Here is a 22,008-nt window from a genome sequence, read left to right on the forward strand (position 1 = left end):
TTTCGACCTGTGAACCATGTCCACATTTCTTCCAGACTGGGACCCACAAGGTGCTGGCCAGAGCTGATGCAGTTAGCAGTTGATCAGCTCCTTGATGCTTTTATCTTTTCCTGCTGGATGGGATTGTCCCTCAACAGCTCCTCTCTATTGACAGGAAATGTGTCCTAGGGTTAAAATTACCAGTTACCCAGTCTCTCTTGATACACCTTCATGAGGTTACCTCTGTTACAAACTCCTATTATTTTCAGAATGGAAGACTATATAGTCTGAGTTGTGGCTGGAAGACTGAGACACAAAATACTCATTTGTGTAAGAGAAAGTTGGAAGCTTCCTTGGAAATGGGTGGAAATAACTATAACCTGTAATGAAGGACCTGTATGAGCCAGTTGGACTCAGAGCCTGAGAATTTTTTTGTTGTTTTATTTCTTGGCTAATATGTCATTTCTGTGTAATGTAGTATTAGATGCTGCAGTATATACTATAATATGTGCTGTTACTACTATAGTATTATGTAGTACTATATACTGTAACCCCATGGGGGCTCGGAGGGGAGAGGAACAAGACTGAGACGTGTTGACAGACACAGCAATGACGTTATGAGATAGCATGATGGAGATGTCTAATTGAAAATCTCATTTGTCCTCACTACTTAATGATCCTGGAGGCTGGAAAAAACCTATCTTACAGTAGTATGGTCCGGTGGTGACTCGGGAGGTCCTGCAGCACTTCACCTCTATTTCTGCTGTAGTCCTGGTTCAGGAAGGCACGTGGAGCAGCAGCATGAGAAGACTTCTGCTGAAGGAGAAGATCCGCCTGCTTCCAATAAAACATTTATTTCTCTTGCACATAAATCACATAATGTATAGGAGCTTATTTTTTCAAGAAATGACTGTAGTTGTCATTTCTTCACCCAGACTGTACTCCATTCCTGCTTCTTCCTCTCAGCTCATTTGCTGAAGGCTGCTTCTGGATGAGCAGGAGAGGGAAGTGCTTGCGTTCCAGGACATGGAGGCACCTTGGGAAGCAGTGCATGCGTTCTGTTCCACCTTTGTTGGACTGAAAGTCTGCAGAATGCAGGTGTAAAATAAGTAGAAACACAAGTCTGAAACAGAAGAACAAACTGAACTTTTTGGAGAAGCAAATGCTAATATTTGTAATACCTTAAAGTATTGAAAGTGTGTCTTCTTGTCTCCCCCTTAGACTGCAAACAGTCAATGAGGGAAGAGGAGGGGACAGTAACTATAAACAGGAGAGGAGCTATCAAGCAAGCCAAAATCCAGTACATCAAAAATCATGAATTTATTGCTACCTTCTTTGGACAACCTACGTTCTGCTCTGTCTGCAAAGACTTTGTATGGTAAGAAGGAAATACTAAGCTTCCCCCACCCACAAGGGTCAAATAACTACAAAATTTTCTTCAAGTATATTGAGACAAAACATGACATGTAAATTCATATGTATTGGCAAACTGAAATTACGTATTTATTAAGAGCATTGTTGTACCTAAGAACTGTAGTTGTCTCTTTCGCATTGAAAGATAGAACTTGAGTATTTTTGCCACTGAAATAATTGGCAAAAATTCCATCAGCATCAAGTGAGATCTGGCCCATAACCAAGAGCAGCTCTGTCACGAGAGAATGAGATGGGTGGATCAGAGAAAATAATGCTGAAAGTTTGAGCTGTGAAGTGGCTGATAGCAGAATGAAGACTCATAGCCAGCCCGTTTTCATAGTAAGTCAGATCCAGTAGGATTTCCCATGTGATTGAAACCTTGTCTTTTCTGGGTTTCCCTCCTAATTTGCTGGTCTGTCAAAACACGCTCACTTATCTTCTAAGCCTTGCTTTCCTAAGACAGAGGATTCTGAATAGCAGAATTTAGACCAGTTTATTAAGTGGAACAAATATTCCTATACACAAAGGATTAATTGGTTTGGTTGACATGGTAAAAATAAAAAAACCCTCACCTTTTATTTCAGCAAGCGTATGTTTTTGATTTCCTTCTTTATCATTTGTTTTTCAGGGGACTCAACAAGCAGGGATACAAATGTAGGCGTAAGTTGATTTTTTTTTTTTTTTAACCCTTTTCTTGCACTACTTTCCACATAAATCTGTAGATCTACTAGTTACGCATAGCACAGTGCATCAGCTCTGTAGCTAGTAGTACATATTAAACATTTTTGCACAATGACCTAAGGCTGTCTAATTATGATTCCTACCTGAGTTTTTAGTATCAAGATTTAGACTTAACTGTTCTTCTCATAAGTGTGTAATGCTGTTGAAAAGTTGCACGAAGTATTCTAAAATAAATTACAGCTATTGAGGAGTGTTACAGCTGAAATGAAAAGCACTTTTGACTTAGCATACATCTCGGTGCATTACTCCAAACAGCAGGGGAGATCTCAAAGGGTAAAACCCAAAAGCATAGTATTGTCTTTCTGTTATCAAATGCTGGTGGCATTGCCTAATGGAGGCAAATTTAGTTTAAAAATAGAGTTTATGATTACACAAAATGGGGGAATCAGCTCAAAAAAGATCATCATCATAATAGAGTAGAAAGGGTGTGGTGTATATAGTATGATGGAAAGGAGTGTGCTTTTTCACATTACGCTATGAAATGCGAACACCTCATCCCAAGTATTTGTTATCTGAAGCAATCCTTTTTTTTCTTGTGCATGTCTTGAAGAATGCAACGCTGCTATTCATAAGAAATGTATTGATAAAATCATTGGGAGGTGTACTGGTACCGCAGCCAACAGCAGGGACACAATGGTAAGAGCTGGAACGGTATATTTAGAGTGTAATTATGTAATTAAACACTCCTGAACTAATAAAACCTTGCCTAGAAACAACTAAGTCAGTCTGGGAGGTGCTTGGCTGTACAACCCGAGTTACTGTCTTCTCTTGAAGATTTTATGTAATGTGTAATGGATAAAACTTTCAAGCAAGAAAAGTAGTTAAAAGCCCTGCAAGGGCATGGGTCATATTTGATGGGCAGATTCGTTCCGTGTTAGATGAGGGGTGTGAAGACTGGGGTATTCAAGATAAAATTGTTGTAGATTTGTAATATCTAAGCTGTTTTCTGCAAGAAGTAGGTCCTATTTTGGGTAAAGTGCTTCACTCCTCTCCCGGTCCTCAGTTTCAGAAGGAACGTTTCAACATTGACATGCCTCATCGCTTCAAAGTTTACAACTACATGAGCCCTACCTTCTGTGACCACTGCGGCAGCCTGCTCTGGGGGCTGGTCAAACAAGGACTCAAATGTGAAGGTACAGAGGAGGAGGCGGGGGGGGCAGCTGGGACCTCTCCGTGCGTTTCCAGTGTTCCACCACCCACTAGAGATTAGCTCTTGCTCCACATGGTGCATTTCTGTATGTGTTCTGTAGAACGGGATTCATCTCCTCCACGCGTGGTTGGAAAAGGTTTTGTACTAGAGAGAGGCAAACAGGCACTTGGCTCGCGTGACAGCTCAGCCAAGGTGAGCTTCTAAAGCAGGCAGAAATGCTGCCGAGGTGTAATCTTGAGTATAATCAAAACCACTACTTTGGGAGTAGCTGAAGTTTGATCAGTCTGACTCAGGGTAGCGCCTAAAAGCATATTGAAAGTGTTTACTGTAAATACCGTTTTTATACTTCTCCCACAAAAAGCCAAGATGATCTTTAATGTAGCAGATTTTTGAAAATAAAGTAATGATGACTGGAGTTTTTTCCCTTTTGAACAATTTCGTAGCCTTCAGTGAGATAGAGGTGAAGACTGCAGTTGTTTTAACAAAGATAGATCCATGTCCAATCTGGTCTTATAACAAGGTTTCTGCACTGCACAGAGAAACAGCCCTGCTACTTGTAACGTCGGACAGAATTTTCCTGATCCTTGTGTAACCATCCTTGCGTTTCTTTTAGAGTGTGGGATGAATGTGCATCATAAATGCCAGAATAAGGTGGCCAACTTATGTGGAATAAACCAGAAGTTGCTAGCTGAGGCTTTAAATCAAGTCAGCCAGGTATGCTTTATTGCCATTTCTCTGGTAATTGGTGATTTTCAGAGCATTTGGGGGTTTTTAGTTCATCTTTGCTGTATCACTTTTATGGGGAACTGGGTTTGTAACGGAGGAAATGCAAACCATTTTCTCTCTTTAATTTGACCCATAAAGAGACCAACAAAGATGTCAATAGCCTAAAGTTGAAACTGGGGGGCAAAAAAACCCCACCTAACAAAGGATTTTCAAAAAGGTGTGCAGTTTCCACATCCAGCTTTGTTTTTCTATGGTGCCAAGGTTACTCTCTCCCTTTCTGTTTAAACAGTGGTATCATAACGTTGAACTCTGTTTTTCCATGCTTTGACTTTAGAATTCCACTTGAACGTTAAAATTAAATAAATAAGGAGAAATAGACCAGATATTTTCTATTTTTATTAATGTGATATATACACACAGAAAACTCCTCAGGGATTAACACTGGCCCCATAGTTTACTTTGTTCATCTCCTGCTGCAGCGTGGCTGTCTCTTGTGGTCAACTTGTGATTTGCAAATAAGGATTAAGACACAAGCTCTAAAATAAAACAGGAAAATATATCACAAAAGCCAACAGTGTTTCCTTTGAGCTGAGTGTTCCTCAGCTTTCACAGGGTATTTGCTCTGAAAAAGTGAGAGCTGTTGTGCCAGCTCTTTCACAACACCGAAAAGCTTGACCTTTTCATTACTAAAATTTGATCTTGGGGATCTTCCATACATAAAATTTGTTTCCCTGTGCTAGAGATGGATGTCACACCCAGACAGGACTTCACCATGGCCAGTATGGCAGCGATTCCCATCTCCTCCTTCGAATGAACCTATGTCCAAGTGGACATTTTCCCACCGTTTAAATTCTTCCCACTGCGGATTCTAACCATTATACCTTTAATAATTTTGCAATGAACAACACCACATAGACTGTTCAGGAGTTTCAGTGACTTCTTTTCTTGCACTGAAGGAAGTCAAGCAATTGGCTGATCTCAAGCTGTAAAGAATGTCGCTAAACAGTCTACGAACCAGACTTCTTGAGAAAAGATGCGTACTAGCAATTAGTAATAAAAAAGTTTATATTGCCATCATGCTACATTTAACAGCTGTTCTTATAAGTATTTCTAAAGTAATGGTGCAAATATAATTTCAATTTCCTCCTCAGAAATCTACACGAAGGTCTGATTCTGGATCTGTAGAAAGTGTTGGTATTTATCAAGATTTTGATAAGAAACCTAGAGCTCCAGGAGGAGATATGACAGGTGGGGAAAAACTACAATATTTTAATTTAGCCGTTTACCTACTAGGCTACAGAAACTAACAATTTAAGTAGTTATTCATTCTTGCCTTATGTTAGACAATTTTTTTTTTTTTTAATAAGCACTGTTAAAAAACAAAACCTGTGCATATATTTCTTTTTACCTTCTCCTGGCCACAAAAAATGCTGACATAACTTTTGACAAATAGATGTAGTTTTCAGCCCGTGAGCATAGCCACCTTTCTGCAAACCTTTCTGCTTTACTCACTGCAGCGCAGCTCCCCAGGGTGGAACTGGAGCATGCCTTGCTAACCAGACAGGGCGTACAACAGCTCCCCTCCCTCCGGTGACTGAAATGTCATGTCGATTCTTAATTACCTTGATTTGTTCCCAAGCCATTAGATACCAGTGACAACTGCAATCTATTTTAGGATGTAAGCAGCCAAAATACTACTTGAGATGAAATGGCTAAAATAGTTTGATAGTACCTGGAATCGTATCTCTACAGGTTCAGAGTAAAGTTTTGCTTTTTTTTTTTTTTTCACTATTGCTACGGAGTTCTAGCATTCTATAAGCCTTGTTTTTGTAACTGTTAACCTATGATAATTTATGCAAAAATAAATGCAAAAGTAGAAGTAACTTTTTACCAGGTGGAAATCACCAGGCTCAGTAAGAGATAACGCGTGGTTTTGGAGTGGTACAGGATTTTATATATTCATCCATACATTGAACTAATTCTGCTGAAATGCCCAGTAAGAGAATTATTTTTATATTACTTACCATACTTGTTCTGGTTTGCCAGAACAGATTAAAAACCCAACTCTTGCAAAGGTGGTTTGGTTTAATGCTAAGTCAGGGTGCAGCCACTGAGCCTCCTCCCTGGGTCATCACAGGTGCTGGGCAGCTTGTGGGGCACACACGGTATCACCTCGTGGTTGCCATCAGCGTCTTGTTAGTGGCCCATCAGATCTATGCAGCGGAGGTTAAGAGGAAAAAAAGGACAGTTATCAGTTTTAGGATATAATCAGGATTAATTTGTATGATCATGCTTCTTAGCCAGCACCAGGCATAAATCAGATCTTTTTATGGCCTCTCTGCTTAGGCTGAGGGACTAGTCTGTTAACAGAAGAAAAATCATTTGTTTACTGGCAGTCCTTGTAAAGTATCTTTTTCTCCAAATTATGCTTTATATCTTAGCCACAGGGGAAAGTTCGGGCCTTTGATTTTTATAATGCCTAAGCAGAGCTTAAACCCAGCATCAGAAACAGTCACAGGTTCAATTCAAATCCAACACTATCAAGTATGCTTGCATAATTTAAGCTTTGTTGTAAACTACAGGAGTTGAGCCTTGTGTTTCGATTCACCAGTATTCCAGCAGCAGATGCACTGGAATAGCATGTCAGTGCTTAATTCTTAGCAAGGGATCTGAGTCAGGCAGTATTTCTGCATATCTTGAACTTTAAACTCCCTGTTTCAATTAGCAGATAACAGCGAGTACGATAAGCTCTGGGAGGGAAACACAGCCAAGACAGCTTCACGAATTGCAAGCCGGAGAAGATTCAACATAGACAGCTTTGTCTTCCATAAAGTACTAGGGAAAGGAAGTTTTGGAAAGGTATGTAACACACTTCTGGAGCTTGACTGCCTGGCTTGCGCTCTGCAATGTGACGGGCTATTTCCATTAACCAGAAAGGTCTTACTGTTACAGCCACTTGGGCAGACAGTCTCCTAACAGAACTGAATATAGCCATCTTTGTCAAAGACAAAGAAATTCATCGCCTGAATCTTGTCTAAACTCAAAAGTGGTGCACAATGCACGATGGTTTTTCAGTTATTTAGTATCGAGGCAGAGGAATTGCCCTTTATGCACCACAGTGCAGAAGGGTGTCTTACGTTGGCACGCTGTGGGCAGAAACAGCCTCGTAAAGCTCCAGCGCAAAGGCAGGAGGAGATGTGGGAGAGCAGCACGACCTCCACAGATTCTGTCTGCTGTTGCCTGTGAAACTGCAGCTATAATGAAGATGCAGGCTTTACGTGTCTCCTGTGTGTACGCTCAGAAGACATTGACAGAAAAACTGCCCTGGAAGCTGCTGTGCCTGGATTACGTGGTCCTTGAGGCCCCATCTCCTCATCTCTGTGCCCAGCAACTTCACCTTCCCAAATGTCACTCATCTTGCCCATTTAAATGCTTTTTAATTGTCATTGCACCTGCTATAAACACTTTAACTTTCCCTTAGTGATACCACCAGCAACAGTCTTTTCTGTGTGTGCTGTAATCTCATCTTTTCTTTTTCTGTAGGTTCTGCTTGCTGAGCTGAAAGGGAAGAATGAATTCTTCGCCATCAAAGCTCTGAAAAAAGATGTGGTGCTAATTGATGATGATGTGGAATGTACCATGGTGGAAAAGCGGGTCCTTGCGCTTGCATGGGAAAATCCATTTCTCACCCATCTTTACTGCACGTTTCAGACAAAGGTAAGAAAAAGCCCAATGGCAACAGCAGCACAGCAGGTGTAGCCTATTCATGGGTGCTGCTACCAGCAGTCAAGTGAAAGTAGCTTCATGATGCAAGAATTAAATTTCCTTTTCTCGTGCTCTGTGCGGTAGTTCACAGGCCTTGTAGGAATGAAGTATGAGTGTGACCCCCACGTATGTTGATGAGAACAGAAGGAGATCAGAAAAACTTCTGTGCAATCTGGAGTAAGAGGGAGTTTAATTGAAAGCCTTGATCTTAGCTTTACCCTCGGTGAGGGGGGGAAAAGATGACTATCACAGGTAGAAGTCAGTAAATCTGTTTAAATGTGTATTTTTATTAAGTCTAGAAACCCACAGAATACAAGATCGGCTTTTTAGCTTTGCAGTACAAGACCAGGCTCCTCAAATCTGTAGGAGCCTCGTACATGCCTAGGGGTGTATGAAATAGAGAAATACTCAGGAGGGGAAGAAAGCGGCTGCTTGGCCCCCGGTAGGCTACTTCACACGTGGTTACGACAGCAGCAGTATTTTTTCCATTCTCTGGTTATTTGCAAACAGGATCATCTGTTCTTTGTTATGGAGTTCCTGAACGGGGGAGACCTGATGTTCCACATACAAGACAAGGGGCGTTTCGATCTCTACAGAGCAACGTAAGTGCACAACCCTTCAGTCCCTGTCTCCGTGCACGATTTCTGTCTGCGGTTTTCCTGCTTCTCGTTCTGCACCATTTATCTGCAGCCCTTCACTCACGTTTCAGGGGCTGATGACTGAAAAAGTGTTTCTAGGCACTGGCTTAATACAGTGAAGCGGCTCATTTAATGATGTGTGTGAAGCTGGGTTTTCTTATTTATGTAGCAGCGCGATGTTTTACTTTATGGGATGCTTGTACCTAGAGACAGCAAGCAAACTGCAACAATTCAGTGTCCCTTCGGGCAGTATTTTGATGGAAAATTGGAAAATAGCATGGGGGGGAAAAAAACCCCAACACTTACTATTCACTAGTATTGCTAAGTTGAGATGAGAGTAGGATGTTCCACAACATACTAATAAAGGGGTGAGCACTTGGTTTAGCAAGCACAGTTGTGTCAGGTACCTGGGGCTCACAGATCACTGGAGCTGCAGACTTAAAAGATGCAAAACTATTGTGTTATTGTTACTTCACCTATGATGATTTTTTTAGTTTTGGGTCAGTTTCTACCTCTCTCGCCCAAGAGCAGGAGGGTTTGAGTTGGGTCATTGAATGGGTGCACACCTTGGGAGTAACAGTGCGGGGCAGCGGCGCTGCCTGTCCGCACCAGTGCTGTCGTGTAACCGGACTGGAACTGGCATTCCTGCGCGCTGTTGAAGGAGCTCTGGCTGGACAGGATCAGATCCAGGGGTCTGGCGTGAAGAGCGGCTGGTAGCAGCCAGCTTCATAGGCCAGGGCAAGCTCTGTTCCCACTCTGCCCAGCAAACACCTGGACAAAGCCCCTCCAGCTTACGTGCATTTCAGCAACATCTGTGCCTGCGGCAGCCTCTCCTGGTGCCCGCTGTACCTATCGCTGAAGTTTTGGGTCAGCATTCATTCTGCTGTACAGAAGTGGAAATAGTTTTGTATTTGTTCAATTAGGGGGAAAATGCTTTTAATACATTTAATACATTTTTCCATTTAAAGCATTCTTTTAGCATTTTCCTTCATATCCTCTGGATTATCACCTCTTCCTTTATGGAGAATGCCCCTGAAGCGATGCTACTTTTCCGTCTGTCCGCTGCCACTGGGCAGGGGCAGAGGCAGAGAGGTGAGGTCCGTTTCTAACTTAGCCGTTAGTGCCCAGTCCCTCCTAAAGCAATCCTGTGAGCGCGGAGCTCCCAGTAACCGCCTTTTAAAAGGCACCTGCAAATCACTAAAAACACACAAAAGCTATTAAAGGGTAGAAAAGGGATGGTGTTCCCTAATGGAAGTGCAGCGAAGCACTAAGGCAAGCTGGCTGTGTGTCCCCTCTGCTGTTGGGCGTTCGACACTGCAGACGCGTGGTGAAGGGATCAGCCTGCAGCTGACAGCCTCCCGCTCTGTACATACAGGTGTGGTAGTATTTAAAGAGGTGTACTGCACTTCTCGCTCCATGGAGGGACGCACACGAGAGCTCTTTTGGCCAGCTGCATTGACTATGTTTTAGCTGAGCAAGACCGATTAAAAGATGCTTTGGTCTTTTCAGGTTTTATGGAGCTGAAATTTTATGTGGGCTACAGTTTCTTCACAGCAAAGGCATTATTTATAGGTGAGTACCAACCAGCTCCAGCGTGGGACCTGTGAATTGTCTTAGCACGTCATGAATCTTTGAGTTACTGATTGATGTAACAAGTAAAAGCTGTCTGTCAGCGATCTGATGTTATTCCAGGGCGTTAACGTGCCCGAGATGAATCTCTATCTGTGTGTCTTTCCCTTGGCAACTAGAATGAGGAATGTTACTTATGTTACACAAAAGCGGGTTTGTTTCAGTTATTTTTAAACGCTGCCTTCACATGGTGATTCTATTTAGTTGGAGGCGAGGGACAGGGGGTCCTGGAGGCGATCGGTTCCTGCCGGCCTTGTGAACACCACTGCAGTGAAAGTCATCTGCTTCTGCCTTCCCCATGAAACCACAGCATCAATGCTTCGGCCTCACCAGGCTGAGACACCAGGGGCCAGATCCGGATCAGCTGCTTCTTACTGTGAATACCCATGCTACAAGAGCTCAGAAGGGTGGTTTTTTTTCAAATGTAGTTTTTCTCTCAATTTCCTTTCTCCAGCCTTTTCACCCCACCCCCAGCTCTAAAGCACTGTTTGGTACCTACCTGCGCAGGTAGCTTGTACCTCTGTAACAAGCAGGTACGAAGGGTAATGGCTGCACATGTAAAAGCAAGTTACACAAGGTAAATGTGCTCCAAAACATCTGGTATTGTCCATCTCCCATTAGAGAACCAGGAAACAGCTGTTGCAGCAGCCATCCTTTAAAGCAGTTTTCTGAAGTTAGAAAGCAGAAGTTCACCAAAGGTGTTTGGAAAGAGGTTGAGCATTACAGGAGCCCTCCTTGGTGAAGAAGGATGATTCTTAAAAGCCTGTCTGCCTCGCAGAGAAGACAGCCATCAGGGGCCCTTAATACACCCAATTGTACTCCCACTGCCTCCTGCAGGTTCTTATGCAGGAAAGGATCAAACTCCAGGATATGTTGTCATCAGCACAAAATCCTTCAATCCCAGATTTCCTAGAGCATTTTTAGACTTGCTGTTAAATGTCCCTACATTAAATTAGAAAGTTCCCAGAAGGAGAACACAGATTTCAGAGTATGAAGTATTTTCAGAGAAACTACCATTTTCCACCAAGACACCAGCAAAAAATGAAAGGTGCTTTTTTTTTTCCCCTGTCTCACACGCAATCTTTACCAATATACTCACAGAACCAGACTTGGAGCAGTTTTAGGTAGGCGTTGCATGTAAATGCACATCATCATACAAAAGACTTTAGAACTTGTTGTAGCTAGGTAAGTGCAGTGCCCTCAGTTACCATGTGTATTCCCTATCTCGGATATATTCAGTTTACTCAGGTGACCAGCAGCTGATGTCCAACCATGGGCGGACTCATCCCTGCGGAAGGATTTATGGTGCGTTGCATTAGCTCAGGGGCTCTTGGTTCGAGCTGCAGCTCACCGCCAGAGCAGTGTAAGCAGCCAACTCTGGGAACTTCAGTTACCAAGGAGAAAAGACTGCCCTGTTCTCATGTAAAATTACGTGCTCTATTCAAGTCTTTCTTGGTAAGCAGAAGGGCTGTTCAGTTCCTCTTCAGCCTGCCCTCCTTGGTATGTGCTCTTGCAGCCAGATGGACAAAAAAATGCATCACAGTCAAAGGGAGGGAATGTAGCTTTTGGAAACTGCTGTTGAAAAGCTCTGACTTGATTGAATAGTGTTATTCTGAGAGCAGACATGAATAGGGCACTTCACAGACCGCGGCCACAACACACGAAACCCCTCGCGCTGTAACTAGGAGCAAGTCACAGGTAGTATTAAAAGCTGGGCGGGCTTCAAACATTTCTGCTCCTGCCAAGAGCTCCAAGGATCCCACAGCCGTCCTGCGGAGCTACAGAGCTGGTGCAGGGCACTAACTCACACCTCCTTCCAGAAGCACGGGGCGTGCTTGTGGCTCAGAGAGCAAATGTTGAGGATTGTACGGTCACACACTATACGTACACCTCAGCCTCTTACTTGCTCCGACAGGGGAACATCCTTCCCTCTTCCCTACTGCCTTCCAAGTAAAAAAGTACTCTTTTGCATGTATTGTGTTGATGGATGATTATTTTCATGAAAAGCCTCTTTGTATGATGCAGGGTACGTGTTTATCAGGGAAGAAACTGCATGCATCGGAATACAAAAATGACTCACTCGTCCTTAAAATATAACTTTTTTTTTAAACACTTTTTGCAGAGACCTAAAACTGGACAATGTGATGCTTGATAAAGAAGGCCACATCAAAATAGCCGATTTTGGAATGTGCAAAGAAAATGTTGTTGGTGAGACCAAGGCAAGCACTTTCTGCGGGACCCCAGACTACATCGCTCCTGAGGTCAGTATGTCCCTGCCACGTCCTGCGGGGATGGATTCAATGCACTGATGTTAGAATGGCCCTTGTGATTAATCATCCCTTTGTAGACCAACAGGTCAGAAATGTAAAAGTCTAATAATTAGCACAGGAAAAAAACATTGAATCTCAAGTTCTCTGTAGAAGGCACCCGAGATTTGTAACTATTCTTATAGCTGCAATTTAAAAAAACACGTTTATGAAAAGCTAAAATTTTCAGGTTTTGAAGAACTACTTTCCCTTCTGCCTTTACAGCTAGCGTACACACACAGAGCTCCCGCAAAATGAATTTATGTGCACTGCAGATGGTGAATGAACTTGTGCCCATGCAAACAACCAAAATTCAAAGCAAAAGCAGCTTCTAAGGGGACTCTCACCAAGTTCAATTCCCTGTTCAATCCCCCCCACCTGATATCCTAGTTATTTAAGATTCTCTCTTAAAAGTCCTCTTCTGTTTTTTGGTATATATTGCTGCCTTTTACTCATTACACGTTTCTTCCCCTGCACTTCTTCTGTGGACGAAGATCCTGCAAGGTTTGCGGTACACATTCTCTGTGGACTGGTGGTCATTTGGGGTCCTGCTGTATGAGATGCTCATTGGACAATCCCCGTTCCATGGGGACGATGAAGACGAGTTGTTTGAGTCAATCCGAGTGGACACCCCTCACTACCCACGCTGGATTACCAAGGAATCGAAAGATATATTAGAAAAGGTAGGACTGATCATCAACAAGTGAGTCACGGTACTCTAGGGAGGGACAAATCCAGGCTTTTAGAAGGAGCTGTTAATCAGCAAGCAAATGACTTTTACAAATGGAAAGCCAGGTCAGATTAATTACTAATGCTTTGGTTACCGTTAGCAACTTACGTTCTTTTCGCAGTACACCCTTTATTCTTCCAGTGCCACCTGCCTTTCGAGCAGGTGTCAGGCTTTACCGGGTATCTTCTCTTGCAGCTATTTGAAAGGGATCCAACGAGAAGACTTGGGGTCACGGGGAGTATCAGAGACCATCCTTTCTTCAAAACCATCAACTGGACGGCACTAGAGAAGAGGGAGGTGGACCCTCCTTTCAGGCCCAAAGTGGTACGTGGGTTATTCTTTCCTCTGCAGCAGTATTGCCAAGGTCAGCCTAGGGGCCAGGGGTGATTTCTCCAACTTGTTCAAATCATCCCACTGCAAGTTTGTCCTCACATTTTATAAGCGAGAGAGTTACAGCTCTCAAACCCCATTGTTTTTGGACGGTTCGGCCATAAAAAAGGTGGGCTCTATTCCTCCCACTGCCCCAAAATTCTATTAAGACTGTCTGCCTGTACTCTCTCAAGGAGCTGCTTTACTAATACAATCTTCAGGAAAATCAACTAATAGCTCTGATATCCATTCTTCTTAAATCTTTAGATCATTGGACACATAAATGTTTTGCATGCCTCGATGTTAGAGATGTTGGTAGCTTCTTGCATTTTTCTCTTCTGTAATACCACGTGGGAAAAGGGCCAGTAACCTGGGGCTACTCACTGGGTAACTGCCTGCAGGCATTCTGTACGAGCGCTGAACACGTGCTGGTCCTAACTCAGCCGAGGGGCTCCGAGGGGGCATAAAGATGCCCCCTCTATGCTACTGAACTAGAACTACTTGTGATGAACCTGCCTAATGTTACCTGAAGCAACATCTAAAGAACAGACCACCTGTAACTCATCCTCTGTATCGCCATGGGATGCTGCTGCTTCATCTCATGCCCTTAAAAATCCAAACCAGTTTTCCTCCGCCCTGTACGGGTGCAGGGAAAACAATCTGGAGGTAGCACAGTCTCTTTAAATTACACTCACGTGCTCGGTGGAGGAGAGCTGTCCCATTCAAGAACAGAAGGCTCCATGTTGCGTGTTCCATAGAAATGGGAACTCTGGAAAGGGAAGGATTCTACAGGCAGCAACCTTTGGAGGTTCAGAGTATAAAACAGAACCTTTAGTAACATGAATTTTTATGGAACATGCACAAATATTTTATCCAGACACAAAGCAGCTGCAGCAGGGCATCACTTTTTCCTCTGAACAAGTACAGACCGTGAAATGCTTTCAGGAATTTAAAAATTTTGGTTAATGACAAGAAAAGTTGGGCTTAAAACTAAGTGCTGTACTGCTTTTGTCAACACGGTATCATCGGGTAATTCTATGAAACCTTACCACACATCCAGGCGGTTCTTCACCAAAGGGACCTGGTGCTGTTTGTTTTCAACTAACAACAACCACTTGCCCAGTTCTAAAGTGGTGTTAAAATGGGCAAAAAGGCGATTTTTCTCTGGGGGAGGGGGGTGCGCAGCTCAAGAACTGGCTGCCGAACCTTTTCATATTTAAGCAATTTGTTGTGGAAGAAATTGCAAGGTTTGTCTCACACTGTCTTCCCTCTCCGTTTAACACAGAAGTCAGCAAGCGACTACAACAATTTTGACAGAGAATTTCTGAGCGAGAAGCCAAAACTGTCTTACAGCGACAAAAACCTGATCGAGTCCATGGATCAGTCTGCGTTTGATGGATTTTCTTTTATTAACCCTAAATTTGAACAGATCTTGGACAAGTAAGTCTCTGGACAGAGCTGGACTTTAAAGCAGGGTTAAACGTTATAAACCGAAAGCGCCCAAGTGCTCCGTGTTCTGCATTCCAACGATGTTGTCGACACTTCGGAATAATACGCAGTAGTGTGGTTATGTCCAACTGCTGATTTATTGGCAGTGTTCTTTTATGCATGGTTGGGTTTAAGGTATGTGAGTCATGTGCATTATTTTCTCTATTTGGGAAAATGTAAATTGTTTGGTACTTGAATGTAGTTATGTTATATATATATGCTGTATATTTTGCTCGAGAGAAGACATTGGGGAACAGAAGATGTCTTTTTAAAAAGTGTTTGAGCCCTTGGTTCTTTTATTTGTCTTCAATTAAAAGAAAGTTACATTAAACTTTCATTCGTGGCCTTAGGGTTTTTTTCCTAAAATACATAATTAAACTCCAGTTGTCTTTACAGTAAAAAATAAGAATAATTTGTAAGCCCTGATCACTTAGCAAAATAACACAACTACGTTAGGAGCATTAACCAAAATGCAGAGTTTTAGGCAGAGAGTCACAGTGTAATGCCAGCTGCTGTGGGAAACAGCCCCGTGCCCCTCTCGCTGCTCCCTTACGGGGCCTGGCTCTCAGGGCAGTCGGAGCCGAGCCTGCCTTCCCCCATCAGGTTACACATTTATTCTGAGGCAGCGCCAGCGCTTTCCAAAACTCTGCTCCTTGCCGCCAGCTCCTAAGACACAGAATGAAGGTAGGTCCCTTGCTTCTCAAAAGCTTTCTGTACGTTGTAACGCTACTGCAAATGATCTGATTTTCTCAACCCCTGAGCAGGCGGAAAGAAAACATACTGGTGAGTATCAGTTTGTCCAAGTCACACAATGCTGCAGAGCTCCTGGGAGCACCCTGTGGCTTCTGGGTAGTTCCAGGCTGTTAATCCTGCTGAAAAGGCATGAGAGAGCTATCACACACACACACACCCCCCCACCCCCCAGACTTCATAGAGACTGAAAACAAATACAGTGCGGCCTTTGTTTTCCTCCTTCTGAGCAGCTCTAACTTATTGTTATAACTCAGGTAACCCCAGGAGGACGTGGCTGCCACCCAAGCGTACAGTGACAGCGGCTGGAACAGGCAGCACGCAGTGGGCATTCCCCAACAGACGGGGTTTGCCCAGTTACCCCTCACACAAACACGCCGGGGGGGGGGGTGTCCCCTTGAAGTGACCTGCTAGGTCATTGCTGTTCTGCCATTTGTCACTAGAATGTCACTCTGCTTGGAAAGGGGAGTGCTGGATGCTTTTCCTTGTAAGAAGTGACAGAGGTGGCTGCCAGCAGCACTCAGTGCGTGGACAGCAAGAAGCTGTAATGCGTTACCAGAATTTGTTGCTTGTGGGAATGTTTGCTCCCTACCTTACCTGCTTCAATCTGGAGTAACAGGTGCCAAAACTTCTCCTTGTACCTGACCAACTCACCTGGAGCATCTCCTGCTGCCACCAGCGCAGCTCCCACCAGCTGGCTGCTCTCACAGCACCCCAGGGGCTTCGCTCAAGCAGCGCAGGCTGGGGCACCCTCGTACCACCAGAAGACCGAGGTGTTAAATAATTTAGTCCAGAGAGCAGCCTAAAAACTCTAAAACAAACGAAAACAATTGCCTCCCCCCAAACACACACACACACAGTAGAGTTAAAAATGAAGAAAACACTCCTTCCACCAAGTGGAGAAGATAACAGGTGGTTACCACCAGTCCCTTCCAAACCCTACCATTCTGTGATTCTGTGATGGACAAGACACGAAAACTTGAGTACGTAATGCTAAACCACAAAGCAGTAATTCATTTTGTCCTTACCCGTCGGAAGGACAAGCACCTGCACACTGCATGCCACCTCCCTACCCTACACACGCAAAGCCCTACTAGAGGGCAGCACATTGCTGTTGGGTTTCAGCTTGCTCAAAAAAGCAGCCGCACCTGGGAGACACTATGAGAAGAGCATTGCTTGAAGAGCCTGGGTCAGATCTTAAAATACCAATGAGCAGGTAAAATTAATGTCTTACCTTCCTCCTCCGCTGCGCGCAAATCTTCACTTGTATTTATTTAATCAATTGTTCCAACTTCTTCCTCGGAGTTTGTTATTTCAATTATAATTATTTGTCAGAGTAAAGCAACTAATGGAGTAAATTAACTTTATTCTTACGCTTATGTACGAGCTCTCTCAGGCTAGCTCTAATTCCTACGTTTCTGGAAGCTGTGGAATCCTGCTGACCTGCAGGAACACGACCCTGGCACTTCAGCTACTACCAGCGGACAGGGGAAGAAACACACCTCAGCACAACATTGCAGCATTTGATCTTTATTACTTTGATCAAAGGTCAGATGAAAACATTTGTCTGAAAGATTACGACGAAGGCCAACGATGTAAGGAAAGACAGTTTAGTCCCATTTGAGAGACTGCAGCTGAGCTCACAAGTGCACGGACACTCAGAAGGCAGTAGAACAAACACGGGCGCAGACACCCAAGGGCAGGACGAGGGGTTTCGCCTCCCCTGCCGGTGACCGGTCAGTTGGGGGGGGTGGGAGGCGTACACGGCCTTAGACAGTGCCAATAATCTGTCATTCTTGACGTCCCGACAGGTGGTGACGCCCCAGGGAGAACTGCCCGCGGCTTCCACCCTACAGGCGCTGGCTACACTTGCTCGCCCAGCGCGAAAGGGCCGGCTGCAGTCAGTGAGTTAGTACCTCCCTAAAGTACAACAGACAACTTCATTTCTCTTTTTTTTTTTCTCTTCAAGTATCAGCATAACAGTTTATTTACACTTGTATATAATTCTTTTTACTGAACACCCAGCTTAATAAAACACTCATCACAGTATATTCAAAAGCAGGCTATAAAAATACCTACTGTACATAAAACATTTAGCCTCAAGGAATTTTACAGCACCTCTGAAAGCTGAGAGGGGTAGAACAGAGGAAGGGAGAGGGGAGACAGCTCAAGCCGTGCCTGCCCCTGGGCTCAGCCCTCACCAGGCGAAACCTTTCCTTCCACCACGTTCCTGCAACCAGGTCTGAGCTCAGGAAGTACAGCAGGCTGCCGGTGGAACCCCGCTTTTCTAACACCGCCTCCTGGGATCTGCCCTCTCTAACTAGGACTAAACTCTGACTTTCTCAATTCAAAAACTCTTTAACAACTCCTGGTCACAGGGGGACGGTGGAGGAGCGAGGGCTGCCTGGAGCTGAACACACGTCAAATCGGGAGGGGAAAGCACGCCGACATTTCCGCCACGAAGGTGGCCTTGTTAACGACACATCCATAGATTAACTCTTCCAAGCAGCACTGCGTGGTCTCTCCTCACACAGTAACTACGGGCACAGCTCAGTTAATAAAGATCAGAAACGGGCGTTACCGCAGGCGTGGATCGCACACACAAAGCTCTCAACAGCAGCGCCTGAACCAAGTCCTCCTGGTCCTTCTGCACCCTACTCATTCCCCTTCCGAGACAGAACCCAGTGATGCGGTATGGCTTACTTCCAGAGCTGAATATATTGCTGAAATTAGCTTATTAAAACAAATCACAACAGCAGCACGTTATTTTATAAACCCTGCACAAACAAAAGACAACTTAGCCCTGGCCTGCAAAACTATGTTACGAGGGCCCAGTATTTCACACAGGAATTGAGAAAAGGAAAAAAAAGACCCAAAACAAAAAAATAAACCAAAACCAACAACATACACAGTGAAAGCTCAATTAATTGAAGTCCTTAAAAAACACACAGTCCAACTATCGAAGAACAGTTCTCCTCATTTCAAGAACTAAGAGCCCGCGGCAGCAGCGCTGGCGGCTCGCTTCAGCTGTCTGGTAGCACACACACACTAAATACACATCGATTTAGTACAGTTAACAGGTCGTGGCCTCAACAGACGGGGAAAATTCCATTTTCAGCACTGGAGTTTCACAAGGCCTACAAGAGCAGCAAACGACTGGGATAGCGAAGGTGCTTAAAAACAACACAAAAAAACCCCAAGGCACATGTGCCATGTTAAAAATAATTTCAGAATTTACCTGGTGTTTTTCTTGCATGAGCTGCTAAGAGGCTTAAACTCCACCTAACCTTCCTGTACTGTTTCCTGACGTACGCATTAAATGTGGCTATAAAAGAGAAACATACGCTTTTATGTTGAAATTCATTCCAAAAATCGCCTAAAAAAAAGATATCACAGCACTAAAGACAAGCAGGTTCTCCAGCCCTTGACAGTCTGAATCCTTTTTGCCTCCCTTCCAGTCTCAGAAAAGCTGCTCATCCCCTCCGCCCGCAGCAGCGGACAGGACAGGACGGTTCCCTCTCTCCCTCAATCCCTGGCCCAGGCCAGCTGCCGGCTGTACTCACACACATGTCCCCCACTTAACACCGTGTCTTCCACGGCCCTCCAAAATACAGCTGGCCCTTGGAAAATGTTAAAATCTTGCTAAAACAGCAGGATCTTTCAGGCAGCGAAGGTAGCTTTAATGGTTTTATTTTCCAAGGGGAAGTCTCCCCATTTCAGAAAAATTTAAGTCGTGGTTGGGAAACCAAAGCTCAGTTTAAAACCCGGAGAAGCTGTCAGAGATGACAGGCTTTCCCACTTGCAGCAGTCTTGCAACATGAAGCCTCCAATGCTCAAAAATGTAGAATTTCATCTGTTAAATACGCCATCAAAAAAAATCTCCATGTAATTCTAGGCAATCATTCACAGTAAAAACAAGAGGAACTCTTAGAAAAACACTTAAAAAACAAAACTAAAGTCTAGTTAAAATCTGACAGTAAAATGGACACGGGCAATCAACCATCTGGTAGTATCCACAGATGAACAATAAAAACCACTGAAACTGCACAAATTTACATACGAAAAGTCTAAACCCAACTCTGTTCTGCTTCCCACAAATCGTTTTACGGCTACCTTTCGGCACGGGGAGTTATCCAGAACTACAGGTTTTCTCCAAATTAGCTGAATCACATTCGAAATGTCTGACAGTGAGGGGGAGGCGCGGTCGCCCCAGCTCGCGCGGCTCTCTGCGACGCCGTCGCCGTTCTCCGGGACCCAAGCTGCTCCTTCAGGCTCTCGCGCTGGAAGGGCTGCGCCCCGGGCACCGGAGCTATAGGTGGTTGGGTACCGTCCTCAGAGCTTCTTCTCTCGACCGATCCACACCCACATTCTGCAAATTCAAAGACAAAAAACAGAGATTTTTAGAAAGGGTCTCGCGGTCAGCCGTGGTTTTGCCTAATGTGCTGCTACTACACAAGGCGAAAGACGAGCAAGTTTTAACGCCCGTTTCCTCAACACAAGGAAAGGTCCCAGCCTGTGAGCAGCAGTCAGAAGCCAGGCTCAGAGCTCACCCCAGCTGCTACGCGCTTCGCCAGGGAAATCACATCTCCACAGGCGCATGGCACCGGGCCTGGTGGGACAGGCCGCCTCTGCACGCCGTACGCAGCTCACAATGTTTCTAAGACTTTTTTTTTTTCTTTAACCACTGGTTTTAACCACATTTTTCTAACCCACGCTCTCTTCTAGCCTTCATGCGTACAGTATCAGAAAAAGCAGAACCGCGCAGCGAAGGTCATAAACCACACAGGAACTGATAAAATCTGGAGGCAGGGAAGCCCGTCTCTCCTTGTCTCGAGCACAGTCTGGGAAACGACTCCCCAGCAGCTATGAAGCCAGTTCTGATCCCGCCTGTGCGCGGACAAGTCACTGGAAGGGCGCGGAGTAACTCCCTCGGGAGCTGCTAACATCAAGTTGAAGTGCACTTCAGGATACACAGGCATGTTGGCAGATGTCAACGTTGACATGAGATAACGCTTCAGCAGTTTTAGAACCACTTAAAAGTTCACTTTAAAAATGAGCCTCTTCAGTCCAGCTCAAGGCAAAGGAGAGCCCCACTACACAGAGGGAGGGGACTCTCAGCCAGCACACACACAACTCCATCAATCAAAAGGCATCGACTTAAAAAGCAAGTTCCCCTCCCCAACCCCAGTTCTGAGGATTTTTCAGCTATTTCTTACGAAAAGGGGAGATAAACAAGCAGCACCAGGTTGGACTGGGGGGTTGCAGTGTGCCAGCACCCCAATGCCCTGACCAGCTCTCCTGCATTAGCATCAGCCCGCTCCCTCCTCATCAGCCGTCCAGCCTTTGGGCCAGCCACCCTGCTTTTCACCACAAAGACACCAAGGTTTCCGAGGACGCACAAACGCAGGCTGCTGGGCTGCATCGTCCAAGTCCTGGACATCTCCACACCCACCAGCACACTGCCCAACCCGCGCTCCACCTTCCCTCATTGGAGGAAAGAAGAAAAGCAACAACCCCGTATCAGAAAGAAGCTTCTACAGGTAGTACCACTTCTGCAGCAAAGGACACACACAGCAAGCGTCAGCGTCTGTCTAAGAACGTGAGGAGCTGGTGAAACAAGTCGCACTGCATAACGACAAGGGGGAAAAAAAAAAAAAAACAACAACAAAACATGCTGACATTTGCTGCATTTGTTTGTATTTTTCTTCGCAACTGATGCAACATACCCAGAAATTCCTTGGGACTGCGGAGATGCCTCCACAGGCACTCCAAGAATATTGCGGCAATCTCTTAAGCTGTGCATCTGCTGTTGATTCAAAGAAAATCAAATGGAGCATGAAATGGAGCATCAATATGCAGGAATCCAGAGGTACTGGAAATTAGTCCACTAAGACAGCTACAACTTGAAACTAAATGGAAACAAGGTGATCAAGACAAGGCAGAAGATTAAGCTTACTTAAATCAGTGAGACTACCAGATTGCAGCAGCATCTTCACAACTAAGACAGACCCAAAAGGGAACATCAACATGCAGTCAACAAAGCTCAAAGCAAGAAGTCCTTCTGAGTAAACGCGCAGGGGAGAAGGCTGTGGCAGCAACGCACACTGAGCTGTCACACCGAAGAAAGAGAACTCTGTCTGGGCTAAACCCTGAACACCACACCCCAAGGCCTATCAGGCACACAGAATACCCGGCTGCAAGCCCAGAAGAGCTGAGGCTTAGCAAGGGACTAAAATCCTCATCAATGGTAGATGGATTCCTACTCTTAGGAATCGCGTTAGATTAGATGACGGCAGCCAGGATCATACCTGCTTCTAGAATAGC

At 44.6% G+C, this 22,008-nt stretch overlaps 2 protein-coding genes across 10 annotated transcripts in view; one reads left to right on the forward strand and one right to left on the reverse strand.

The window, feature by feature from the left end:
• PRKCD (protein kinase C delta) overlaps nucleotides 1-15,271 on the forward strand; it is a 65,979-nt gene extending 50,708 nt beyond the window's left edge. For 3 of the 5 annotated variants that reach the window (XM_075433178.1, XM_075433177.1, XM_075433176.1), the window contains 14 exons: nucleotides 1,201-1,357; nucleotides 2,021-2,052; nucleotides 2,684-2,769; nucleotides 3,137-3,266; nucleotides 3,897-3,997; nucleotides 5,161-5,257; nucleotides 6,735-6,868; nucleotides 7,553-7,726; nucleotides 8,285-8,376; nucleotides 9,922-9,984; nucleotides 12,164-12,302; nucleotides 12,842-13,030; nucleotides 13,273-13,401; nucleotides 14,732-15,271. In XM_075433178.1, the coding sequence (XP_075289293.1) occupies nucleotides 1,201-1,357; nucleotides 2,021-2,052; nucleotides 2,684-2,769; nucleotides 3,137-3,266; nucleotides 3,897-3,997; nucleotides 5,161-5,257; nucleotides 6,735-6,868; nucleotides 7,553-7,726; nucleotides 8,285-8,376; nucleotides 9,922-9,984; nucleotides 12,164-12,302; nucleotides 12,842-13,030; nucleotides 13,273-13,401; nucleotides 14,732-14,890 (1,682 nt within the window). In that variant the 3' untranslated portion in view covers nucleotides 14,891-15,271. The remainder of the gene's footprint in view (nucleotides 1-1,200; nucleotides 1,358-2,020; nucleotides 2,053-2,683; nucleotides 2,770-3,136; nucleotides 3,267-3,896; nucleotides 3,998-5,160; nucleotides 5,258-6,734; nucleotides 6,869-7,552; nucleotides 7,727-8,284; nucleotides 8,377-9,921; nucleotides 9,985-12,163; nucleotides 12,303-12,841; nucleotides 13,031-13,272; nucleotides 13,402-14,731) is intronic. The other 2 variants (XM_075433174.1, XM_075433179.1) reach the window with 2 other exon arrangements.
• A 4,603-nt stretch (nucleotides 15,272-19,874) lies between these two features.
• LOC104336616 (6-phosphofructo-2-kinase/fructose-2,6-bisphosphatase 4) overlaps nucleotides 19,875-22,008 on the reverse strand; it is a 58,833-nt gene continuing 56,699 nt past the window's right edge. For all 5 annotated transcript variants that reach the window (XM_075433039.1, XM_075433038.1, XM_075433034.1 and 2 more), the window contains exon 14: nucleotides 19,875-20,053. In XM_075433039.1, coding sequence (XP_075289154.1) covers nucleotides 19,994-20,053 — 60 coding nt within the window. In that variant the 3' untranslated portion in view covers nucleotides 19,875-19,993. The remainder of the gene's footprint in view (nucleotides 20,054-22,008) is intronic.

The sequence above is a fragment of the Opisthocomus hoazin genome, chromosome 11 (assembly GCF_030867145.1).
Source record: "Opisthocomus hoazin isolate bOpiHoa1 chromosome 11, bOpiHoa1.hap1, whole genome shotgun sequence".
Taxonomy (NCBI): Eukaryota; Metazoa; Chordata; class Aves; order Opisthocomiformes; family Opisthocomidae; genus Opisthocomus; species Opisthocomus hoazin.